At 41.8% G+C, this 12807-nt stretch overlaps 1 protein-coding gene across 1 annotated transcript in view; it reads left to right on the plus strand.

The window, feature by feature from the left end:
- LOC122550328 (obscurin-like) overlaps positions 1 to 12807 on the plus strand; it is a 784231-nt gene that overhangs the window by 563978 nt on the left and 207446 nt on the right. The window contains exons 73-76 of the mRNA XM_043691054.1: positions 2632 to 2666; positions 2983 to 3132; positions 5712 to 5851; positions 9094 to 9294. Coding sequence (XP_043546989.1) covers positions 2632 to 2666; positions 2983 to 3132; positions 5712 to 5851; positions 9094 to 9294 — 526 coding nt within the window. The remainder of the gene's footprint in view (positions 1 to 2631; positions 2667 to 2982; positions 3133 to 5711; positions 5852 to 9093; positions 9295 to 12807) is intronic.

The following is a 12807-nucleotide window of genomic DNA, read 5'->3' on the forward strand; positions in this document are numbered from 1 at the left end:
GGGCGTGGGTGGTGTCTCGGACGTATGTGGGGAGTTCCTGGACTAGGGGGGATAGGACAGTGTCGAGGTAGGTAGAGATAAGTTCAGTGGGCCAGGAGCGTGCTGAGACAATGGGTCGGCCAGGGTGGTGAGGCTTGTGGATCTTGGGAAGGAGGTAGGACCGGGGAGTGCGGGGTTCCCGGACTATGAGGTTGGAAGCTGTGGGTGGGAGATCTCCTGAGGTGATGAGGTTCTGTATGGTCTGGGAGATGATGGTTTGGTGATGGGGGGTGGGGTCATGGTCAAGGGGGCGGTAGGAAGAGGTGTCCTCGAGTTGGCCTCATCCTAGTTTCTAACCTCCAGCAACTCGATCCCCTGACCTGTCCGGACGTGTCTGACCTGCCCAGCTCCTTTTCCACCTATCCACTTCACCCTCTCCTCCCTGACCTATCACCTTCATCTCCTTCCCCACTGACCTATTGTACTCTATGCTACTCTATCCCCACCCCCACCCTCCTCTAGCTTATCTCTCCACGCTTCAGGCTCTCTGCCTTTATTCCTGATGAAGGGCTTTTGCCCGAAACGTCGATTTTGCCTGTCCTCGGATGCTGCCTGAATTGCTGTGCTCTTCCAGCACCACTGATCCAGAATCTTGTTTCCAGCATCTGCAGTCATTGTTTTTACCTTGTTCTGGATGGTGGCAAGCTTCTCAAGTGTTGTTGGAGCTGCATTCATCCAAGCAAAAGGAGAGAATTATGTCACTCTCCTGACTTGTGCCTTATAGAATGGTAGACAGGCTTTAGGGAGTGAGGAAATGAGTTATTTGCTGTAGTATTCCTAGCCTTTGACTTACTCTTGAAGTCACAGTATTTATTTGTCTGGTCCAGTTCAGGTTTTGGTCAATGATAACACTCAGTAGAGAATTTAGTGACAGAAATGCTATTGCATGCCAAGGTGCCATGGTTAAATTCTCTGTAGTTGGAGATAGCTGTTGCTGGCATCTGGGTGGCGTGACTTGCCACTTGTCAGCACAAGCCTGGATATTGTCCAGGTTTCGCTGCAATTGTACATTGTGGTATACAAATCAGGTAACTTTCAGCTCAAATCCCTATTTTTATGGTGATCTTGATTAGCTAACGACAGTACATTTTGGCATCCTTACAGGGAAAGTCAGTGAATGTTTTAATTGTTGACTGTTAAAAGTGAACTCTACTGAAAATACTACATATTAGGTAATGGTAATATCTAGCTAGCCTCTGAAACTGCATAGTTAAATAGACATTGCTATTTATGCTGAAGACATGAATATAAAATATGGAAGTTTGGACTAGATATTGAAGGGTGAGTTACTAATAGAGACTTCAAGAGAAGTAATGAGTGAGAAGAGATGAGAAAGGAAGAAGCAGAAATGCTACTTGTGCCTGGAAGCTTATTAAATCAAATCTTTTCATTTGAATATGTTGCTCCCCTTTTGAGCTTTTACTTACGAATTGAAGAAACAGAATGGTAAATAAGCAACCCAAAAAAATGTACTTACTGAATGATGAAAAGGGACATAGATGTCTGCATTTTCCTCTTCCAAATCTAGAATTTCTTTCGAGGTGATGGTAGTGAGTGGCTGTGCTAATGTTGCAGGTGGTGATGTTCCCATGTATTTGCTTCTCTTGTCTTTCTAGAAAGAAGTTGTCATGAGTTTGGAAGGTGCTGACTAAGAATCTTGGCTGAATTCCTGCAGTGTTTCTTGTAGATTGTTCATATTACTGCGACTGAGCGTCAGTGGTGGAGGAAATGGATGTCTGTGGATGTGGTACTAATCAAGTAAACTGCTTTGTGCTGGATGGTGTCCAGCTTCTTGAGTGTTATTGGAGCTGCATCCATCAAGGCAAATGGGGTGTATTCCGTCACACTCCTGACTTGTGTCTTGTAGGTGGACAGGCTTTGGGGAGTCAGGAGGTAAGTTACCCACTGCAGTATTCCTAGCTTCTGACCTACTGTTGTAGCCACTGTAATTATACACAAGTCCAATTGACTTTCTGGTCATTGGTAACCTCAGGATGTTGATAATGGGTCATTCAGTGATTGTAACACTATTGAATATGAAGGGGCAATGCTTAGATTGTTTCTTGTGGCCTGATGCCTGTGCGGTGTGAACAATACCTGAATTAATTTAAAAGTCAGGAAGCAAAAGTTATCTATAATGTCAGTAGTTTGTTATTTTTTTAAAAACATGTTCATTAATGCGCTTTAGAAAAAGAAACTTGTCACCTCAACATGGTATGGGTTATATTTCACTTTAGTTCGACAATAACATAATTGCTCCCCAAAATGGCCAAGCAAACTACTAAATTGGAGTAAAGGACTACAGAAAGGGATTTGTATCAGTGCCTTCACCACATGGATTGCAACAGCTTCAAAAGTATCCCAGCAACCTTTACTCTGTTGTGGGATAGCAATTGGTTGTCTTGCCAGTGATGCTCCCTGGCTTGAGGTAAAAAAAATGATTATGTTAATAAAAAGTTGCTAAATTGCTTTTAAAAATTCTAAAGAACCTGGCTGAAGAAATGTTCAAAAATAAAGTTATTAATTATTTTCATTTTATTTCTCCGTTCTTCACTTTATCTGTGATAATGTTGTTGTGCCCCTTTGTTGCAGACCACAAGAAATTGATCATAAAGGACCAGAGAAAGGTGAGTACCTTGTACAAGTTAATGGAACTATTTAAGCTTAATGAAATATTGACACTTGCTCTTACGGTATTTTAGTTTAAAAGTATATGTGCACCCAGTCAAACAAAAGAACATGCTAAACCTATTGATATTCTCTTCACTCACTGCCCACTTAGCTTTTGATATGCATGGATATTTATTTTGTGACCATTTTAAAAATATAACATTTTTATACTTCATCCTGTTCTCTAAATGAAATTTGTACAGTTATATTTTTAGATTTTGTAACACAAATGCTTCCCACATTCCAAGAATATCTGTTTTTATTTTATTACAGATCAAAGAGAAGTCATCACAGAAGTCAGCAGAGAAGCTTCTGCAACAACAACCTTACCACATTTTTCATTGTCAGATGTTGGAACAGAAGAATTCCTGCAGAAATTAACATCTCAGATCACACAAATGGTCTCTGCAAAGATCACCCAAGGTGAGCCTTTGGCATTAAAGTTTAATTACAATTTGAGAAAACTAATTTTGAACATAACCTTGGCTATTATCCATTAATAGTAACAGACTTGGGTCTGTTCTCATTGGAAAGAAGAAGGCTAAAAGGGGATTTGACAGAGACATCAAATCCCCTTTTGTGGGCGGCACGGTGGCACAGTGGTTAGCACTGCTGCCTCACAGCGCCAGAGACCCGGGTTCAATTCCCGCCTCAGGCGACTGACTGTGTGGAGTTTGCACATTCTCCCCGTGTCTGCGTGGGTTTCCTCCGGGTGCTCCGGTTTCCTCCCACAGTCCAAAGATGTGCAGGTCAGGTGAATTGGCCATGCTAAATTGCCAGTAGTGTTAGGTAAGGGGTGGATGTAGGGGTATGGGTGGGTTGCGCTTCGGCGGGTCGGTGTGGACTTGTTGGGCCGAAGGGCCTGTTTCCACACTGTAAGTAATCTAATCTAATCTAAACAAGCATTCAAACTGAATTCTGTTCCACTTGTGTGATCCCATGCACATTACCATACCACTTGAATTAGTGAATTAAACCCCCTAACCCTCAAACATTTTTAACATTTCAGGTATCTGACCTTCATCAGAATAAATTTGAAACATTAACACAATTTTTCTTTCTCGAAAGATGCTGCCTACATGCTGAATCTATCTAACATTTTCTGTTTTCATTTCAGATTTGCAAAATCCTTAGATTATGCTTTTATAGAATTACATTCTTATTAATTTCAGAGTACAAACCACTCCTCAGCTTTAATTTCACCAGCTCTTTGCACATGGACTAGACGACAGAAAGAGTGGTTAACATGACACCAGAAGCTGTCATCGGGAAAGTCCAATGTGTCATATAGTCATAGGGGTCTACAGTACAGAGAAAAGATCCTTTAGCCCATTGAGTCTGTCAAAAACAACTATTCTAATCACATTTTCCAGCACTTGACCAATAGCTTTGTATGTCTAGGCATCACAAGTGCACATCTGAATACTACTTAAATGTTATCAGGGCTTCTGCCTCAACCATCATTACAAGCAGTGATTTCAGATTCCCACCACCTTCTAGGTAAAGAACCGTGTCCTCTGACCCTCCTGCCCCTTACCTTAAATCTATGCCCCTGGGTCATTGATTCCTCCACCAAGAGGAAGGGTTTTTTTCAATGTATTCTGTCTCTGTCCCTCATAATTTTCTTCATTACGATCATGTCCCCCTCAGTCTTCTCTGCTCGAAGGGAAACAACCCCAGTCTTCCAATATCTCTTCATAACCAAAACTCTGCAGTCCAAGCACCATCCTGATAAATCTCCTCTGCACCTTCTCTGATGCAATAGCATCTCCCTCTATAATGATGATTCCAGAACTGCATACAGTTCTCTAGCTTGACATGTTATACAGTTCCAACATAGCCTCCCTGCTCTTAAACTCTGTACCACAGCTCATAAAGGCAAATATAGTATATATCTTCTTAACTACTTTATCTACCTGTCCTGCTACCTTAAGGAGAAAGTGAGAACTGCAGATGCTGGAGAGTCAAAATCTAAAAGTGTGGTGCTGGAAAAAGCATAGCGGGTCAGGCAACAGGAGAGTCGATGTTTCAGGCATAAGCCCTTCATCAGGAATGTGGAGGGGAAAGGGGGCTGAGAGATAAATAGGAAAGGGGGTGGGTCTGGGGGGAAGGTAAATGGGATGGCAATAGGTGGATGCAAGTAGGAGGTGATTGTGATAGGTTGGTGGGGAGAGCGGAGTGGATGGCTGGGAAAGGAGGAGGACAGGTCAGTCAAGTCAAGAGGTAGTGTTGAGTTAGAGAGTTGGATCCAGGATGAGTTGGTGGGTGGATAGATTTGGAAACTATTGAAGTCGATGTTGATGCCATGTGGTTATAGGGTCCTGAGGCAGAAGATGACATGTTCTTCCTCCAGTTGGTGGGTGGCTCTGATTTGGTGGTGGAGTTGGCCAGGATTTTCATGTCCTTGGGGGGAGTGTGAGGGGGTGTTGAATTGGTTAGCCATAGGGCAATGGCTTTGTTTGGTGCATGCAGACCAGGTGAGTTGAGAAATAATGGTAAGGTGAAGTTATAAAGTCATAGAATTATACAGCATGGAAATAGACTTTTCGGTCCACCTCGTCCATGCCGACCAGATATTCTACTTTAATCTAGTCCCATTTGCCACCATTTGGCCCATATCCCTGAAAACCCTTCCTTCTTATTCATATACCCATCCAGATGCCTTTTAAATGTTGTAGGCAAAAGTGATGACTGCAGATGCTGGAAATCAGAGTTTAGATTAGAGTGGTGCTGGAAAAGCACAGCAGGTCAGGTAGCATCCAAGGAGCAGGAAAATTTTAAATGTTGTAATTGTATCAGCCTCCACCACATCCTCAGGCAGTTCACCACCCTCTGCGTGAAAATGTTGCTCCTTAGATTCCTTTTAAATCTTTCCTCTCTCACCTTAAACCTATACCCTCTAGTTTTGGACTCCCCTCCCCTGGGGAAAAGACCTTAAGTATTCGCCCTGTCCATGCCCCTCAAGATTTTATAAACTTCGAAATGCTTGTATTGTATTTCAGCTTCTCTTCGTGTTCCTGGAGCAGAAAGTGATGAGGAAGCAAAGACTCCATCTCCATCTCCACGTCATGGTAGATCCAGGCCTTCTTCTATTGTCAACGAATCTTCCTCTGAATCTGAAGATGCAGAAACAAGAGGCGAGGTAGAGTGTACACTTCACTTAGTTTGTAGTCTTAAAGGAAATTTGAAATGAATGGAGCTGTTTAACCTATCTTAACACACCTGCTTTGGAAAGACCTTAATATCTACTATCTTAATACTTAACATGATCTGGAAGGTTTTATTCTGAACACAAATCACTCTTGGCATTAAATATTCATCCTGACTTCAAATCCTGACTCCACCCACCAACTCATCCTGGATCTAACTCTCTAACTCAACACTGCCTCTTGACTTGACTGACCTGTCCTCCTCCTTTCCCAGCCATCCACTCCGCTCTCCCCACCAACCTATCACAATCACCTCCTACTTGCATCCACCTATTGCCATCCCACTTACCTTCCCCCCAGACCCACCCCCTTTCCTATTTATCTCTCAGCCCCCTTTCCCCTCCACATTCCTGATGAAGGACTTATGCCTGAAACATCGACTCTCCTGTTGCCTGACCTGCTATGCTTTTTCCAGCACCACACTTATATGTTTCTCAAATATACAATGTGAATTTGCAAACTAATTTCACTTTATAATTAATTCAAGCAATAGAACAATCAAACATTTCACAGGAACAATGATCACCATTAATTGATGATCATCCTAGACATTCTGTAAAAACCAGCAGGTAGCTGGTTGTAGAATAATTCAAACATGTACTCATTAATCAAACAACCAGAACTATGGAGTTTTCTAAAAGTTTATAGATTTAATGGTCCCACATTTAACTGTCTTCTCATTGCCTAAACAGGTAAGAAGAGTGTACAGTTAAAATAGTCAGTCACGCCTAGTTTCCTTCTTGATACATCCCCATTAAACATGTTATTTTGATCAGGTGAGGAGGAAATCAGCAGGAAGGAAGGTAGGAATCCATCTGCAGATCCCATCGAGAGGGCAGGCTATAATGGTTGTCGTTGGTTGCAGTGTTAGCTTATTCTGTCAGATTAAACCACAGGATGACCTGCAGATATGTTTTTAGAACTTATTTTTCAACCTTTCATGTGGGCCATATGTGCTGTTTGGGCTTTGCAAGAATACCTTGGGCTCCCTTTGTCAGGCTAACTTGCTGCAGATCACCACAATACCTCCCCTCCCATATTCTCAACTTCATTCGAACTGTCTATCTTTCCACCCCAATTGCTGACAGACATTTATTCCCATCCCAGTCCCAAACTTAATACCATTCCACTAGCACAATTGTGGCTCCAAGCCTAAAATCCTTCCCAACATAACAGTGCAAAAGACAAGGCTGAAGCATTCGCAGCAATCTTCAGCCAGATGTTCTGAGGGATGATCCATCTCAGCCTCCTCTAGTTGCCCCAGCATTACAGATACCAGTCTTCAGCCAATTTATTTTACTCCACATGATATCAAAAAATGGTTGGGGGCAATGAATACTTGAAAAGCTGTGGGCCCTGACAACATTCAAGCAATAGTACTAAAGACATGCGTTCCAGAACCTGTTGCTTCCATAGCCAAGCTCTTCCAGTACAGCTACAACACTGGCATCTACCTGACAATGTGGAAAATAGCCCCATTAACAAGCAGGACAAATTCAACCCAGCCAGTTACCAACCCAACAGTCAAATCTCAATCTTCAGTAAAATGATCTTCAGAAGTTGTCATCACAGTGCTATCAAGCAGCACTTCCTCAGCAATAACCTGCTCCCTGGTACCCACTTTGCATTCCTCCAGGGCCACTCAGCTCCTGACCTCATTACAGCCTTGGTTTAAACACGGACGATGGAGCTAAATTCTCGAGGTGAGGTGAGAGTGACAGCCCTTGACATCAAGACTGCATTTGATCGAGTGTGGCATCAAGGAGCCCGAGCAAAACTCTAACCAATGAGTTAGTATCGGGGCCAAACTATCTACTGGTTGGAATCATACTTGGCCCATAGGCAGATGGTTGTAATTGTTGGAGGTTCAGGTATCTTACCACTAGGACATACCTCTAGGAGTTCCTCAGGGTAGCATCCTAGCCCCAAACATCTTCAGCTGCTTCGTAAATGACCTTCCCTCCATCGTAAAGTCAAAAGACACCATGTTCAGCACCATTCATGACTCCTCAAAGACTGATGTTGTCCATGTTCAATTGGGGCAAGATCTGGACAATACCCAAGCTTACGCTGACAAGTGCCATATAAAATTCACATCACACAAATGCCAGACTATGACCGTCACCAATAAGAGACAATCTAATCACTGCATTTGACATTCACTGAATCCCCCAGTATCAACATCCTGGTGGTTACCATAGACCAGAAACTCAACTGGAGTAGCCGCGTCATCACAGCGGCTGCCAGAGCAGGTCAGAGGCTAGGAATACTGTGGTGAGCGGCTCACCTCCTGACTTCCAAAAAGCCTGCCTATCATTTACCAGGCACAAGAAATACTCTTCACTTGCCTGGATGGAAGCAGCTCCAACAACACTCAATAAGTTTGACACCATCCAGGACAAAGCAACCTACTTGATTGGCACAACATCCGCAAATGTGCACTCCCTTCACCAGCAAAGCTCAATAGCAGCAGTGTGTACTATCTACAAGATGCATTGCAGAAATTCATCAAAGATCCTCAGACACCACCTTCCAAACCTATGATCACTTCCATCTAGAAGGACAAGGGCAGCCAATACATGGGAAGACCACCACTTCCAAGTTCCCCTCCAAGCCACTCACCATCCTGACTTGGAAATATATCGCCATTCCTTCCCTGTCGCTAGGTCAAAATTCTGGAATTCCTTCCCTAGTGGCATTGTGGATTAACCCTCAGAGGTGTACTGCAGCGGTTTAATAAAGCGACATCTTCACGAGGGCAACTAGGGACAGGCAATAAATGCTGGCATGTCATTGATGCCCACATCACACAAATGAATAAAACAGCAATATTCTGCTTTTGTGACTCTTACAGCTTTCATGACTCTTATAACTGGCAGGCAATATTTACTTTATTTGAACCAAGGCTGTAATGAGATCAGGAGCTGAGTGGCCATGGCAAAATGCACAGTGGGTGTCAGGAGTAGGTTATTGCTGAGCAAGATAGCACTATGATGACATCTTCCATCATTTTACTGATGTTTCTGCCCACCTGCAGTGCTGATCTGGCTTGCTGTTGGACTGAAGATTGTATTATTTTATTTAAATTTTGTGAAGAAAGAAAGAAATCCTGAGGACAGTAGGCAGATTGAATAACAGTTTAAAAAAAATCAATTCCCTCTTTTTCTAATGGCAGGTTTTTGACATTTACGTGGCTACAGCAGACTACAACCCACCACCATCTGAGAAAGAGTCCATTCATCTTAAAGAGCGGCAATATGTGGAGGTTCTTGACTCTGCACATCCACTGAAATGGCTGGTTAGGACCAAGCCTACCAAATCAACACCTGCCCGACAAGGTTGGGTATCACCTGCCTATCTGGACAAGAGACTAAAGGTAAATGACAAAACCCCAGTCAAGTATCAGTCAACCACAAGAACAGACATGAAAACATTAAGCAGTAAATTTCTCTTGTACTAAAAAAACTATTTACAGTTGCCAATAAATGATAAAAAAAAGTGGCCCTGCAATAACAGGAATATGATATGTCATTTGCTTATCATCTGTTTCCTAACTCTGGTAAAACTATTCTAATTAAAACTTTTACTTTGACTGTTAATGGGAAGGCCTTGATTTTAACTAATCCTTCTTGGCAGAAAACAGACAACAGTTTGGTCACTTGATACTTGCTTTGCTGCCATTTACTATTCTTAAATGCCCTGTAAACCATTGAACAGGACAGCAGCAGGAAGGAGGTGTTTAATCCTACTTATTAAGTATGTAGATCCAGACCAAGCATGCATTTTAAGTAAGTGGTATGAGTTGACAAGGATTGGCAACTTGCCTCTCGGGCCAAACTTGTTGGATAGTCAAGTCTTATTAGCTCACAAATGTTCAGTAGTGTGAAACCTTGTGTGGTAAATAAAAATGTAATAATAAAATGTTAGATAACAATCAACATGAAATTAACATATTAACAACAGATATTGAAAAAGTAATTTAAGCGAAAATTTATAATCCAGTGCTGCATTTAGATAACAATTATAAGCCATTTTCTTAATCTTGCAGTTTACAATGCAACTTGAATCTTTGTATTGTTACCATAGAATCATTTCACATTTTAATTGAATAAGCTATTAGCTGCTTTGTAATTATGACAATAATGTTGTACATATTACTTTGAAGAGCTTAAAGATACAATTGCATAGAATAACATAAAACAGTATCGCACAGAAATAGACCTTAAGAACTTAAAGATACAATTGCAATGAACACCATAAAACAGCATAGCACAGAAACACAGCCTTCAGCCCACCATGATGCACTGACCATGATGTCATTCTGAACTAATTTTACCTGCCTACAAATGGTCCATATCCCTCTAAACTCTGCCAGTTTATGTGTCTGTCTAAATGCCATTGCTTTCATATTTGCTCCAACTACCTCCTCTGGCAGTGCATTCCAGGTATTTAGCGCCCACTGTGTAAAATAACTTGCCTCGTGTATCTCTTTTAAACCTTCCCCCCCCCCCCCCACCTTAAACATATGCCCGCTAATATTTGATATTTCCACCTGTGAAAAAGACCATGACAATCCAGCCTATTCATGCCTCTCATAATTTTATATACTTCTATCAAGATGCTCCTCTACCTCCGATGCTACTGAAAACAATCCAAGTTTGTCCATCCTCTCATTACAACTAATACAATACAATCCAGCAATACCCTGGTAAACGTCTTTGTACCCTCTCCAAAGCCTCCGCATTTTTCCAACAGTGTGGTGACCAGAGCAGCAAACAATATTCAAAATATTCCAAATACTAAAATTTTATACAGCTGCAAACTTGACTTGGTAACTTTTATACTCAGTGCTCTGATTGACGATGCCTTCTTTACCACCTTATACACTTGCTTTGCCACTTTCAGCGAGCTATGGACTTGCATCCAAGATCACTCTCTATATTAGTGCTAAGGACCTTGCCATTTACTGTATACTACCCTCTCAAAATGCATTGATTCATACTTGTCCAGATTAAGCTGCCATTTCTCCACACAACTTTCCAAATGATTTATATCCTGGTGTATCCTTTCACAACCTTCTTCGCTATCCATGACTTCACCAATTTTTGTGTCATCTGCGAATTTACTCATCAGACCACACAATCAGCCAAATAAATTACATACAGTACAAACAACAAAGGTCCCAGCACTGATGCTTATGGAATTCCACTGGTCACTGACCTCTATCAAAAAAAATCCGTCAATAGCTTTTTTTCTTGCTGTTACAATTCACCTCCCCCAATTTAGCACTTTCACCCAAGTTAAAATGAGGAAATATTATCCAATAAAAGGAAAGAGAATTATAGAATTAGCAATTCATATTTAAATTTTCATAAATGAGAGATAAACAATTTGAACCAGATAACTTCAGTTGAATATTCAGTTGGTATTAATTTACTCTTTGTCCAGCCAAATGACTTCAGCCAAATTTTCAATATCTCTCCCCTGTCCAACTAAAAGCAAAGTTCTGCGGATACTGGAGTTATGGAGTTATACAGCATGGACAAGCTATTTGCACAAGGCATTATTGAAGGCTGCAGAAAAGCAAACCAAACACACCTAAGAATCGTGTGTTAACTGCACCACAGGACAGCTTTCATGCCAAACAGCAGAAGCAGCATGGAACAAGTGGGGTAAAGCAAACCCACGGCCAACAAATCTGATTGAAACTCTAATTGTGCATCATAACCAATATCATCCTCCTCCTGAGATTCCCCAGATCACAGACACCAATCTTTAGCAAATTTGATTTATTCTGCATGACATCAAGAAAAAGCTGAAGCTGCTGGTTACTACAAAACTTATAGGCCCAAACAACGTTCTGGCAATTGTATGAAAGAATTAGGCACACCAAGCTGTTCCTGCAAGCTGCAAAACTGGCATCTACCCAGGAATCTGGAAGATTTTCCAGGAATGAATTGTCCACAAAAAGAAGGACAATCCTAGTCTGGCTAATTACCACCCCATCATACTCTTTGATTATCCTGATAGTGTTGGAAGCAGTCACCAACAGTCTTATGAAGTGGCAATTGCTTAGAAATAACTGATAGATAGTTTGGGTTCCACTAGGACAACACAGATCCTGACCTCGTAACATAACAAAAGAATTAAACTCCAGGGATGAGGTGAGAGTGAATGTCCTTCACATCAAATTGAAATTTGACTGCAAATGGGCAACACAGAAAGCCCTCAGTAAACTGAAGTCAATGGGATTAGGGGAAACTCTCTACTATTTAGAGTTATACCTAGCACAAAGGAAGATTGTTGTAGTTGTTGGAGGCCAGTCATCTCAGAACATCACTACATAAGTTCCTCAAGGAGGTGTCCTCGGCACAACTACCTTCATCTGCTTCATCAATGACATTTCCCCATAAGGTCTGATATGGGTATATTTGCCGATGATTGCTCAATGGTCAGCACAATGTGTGACTTGTAGGACACAGAAGCAGTACATAAGGCTGTAAGAAATAGAAGTAGGTCATTCAACCTCTCAAGCCTGTTCCACCATTCAGTAGGATCATGGCTCATCCGACATTCCTTATATCCACCTTCCTGCATTTTCCCTGTAATCCTTGGTTCCCATACCGATCAAGAATCCATATCCATATACAGGAAGACTTGAACACCTTCCAGGTTTGGACTGATAAGTTGGAAATAATGTGCCACACAACATCGAGGGGTGAAGGGCCTGTACTGCGCTGTAATGTTCTACGAGGTAATGACTCTCTCTCAGCAAGAGATAATCTGTTGCCCCATGACATTCAATATTACAATCCATAAATCCCCTACTGTCAATATTCCAGGGGTTACCAGTGACCAAAAACTGTACAAGGTCAAAGGCTAGGAGTTC

Source organism: Chiloscyllium plagiosum, chromosome 5 (assembly GCF_004010195.1).
Source record: "Chiloscyllium plagiosum isolate BGI_BamShark_2017 chromosome 5, ASM401019v2, whole genome shotgun sequence".
Lineage (NCBI taxonomy): Eukaryota > Metazoa > Chordata > Chondrichthyes > Orectolobiformes > Hemiscylliidae > Chiloscyllium > Chiloscyllium plagiosum.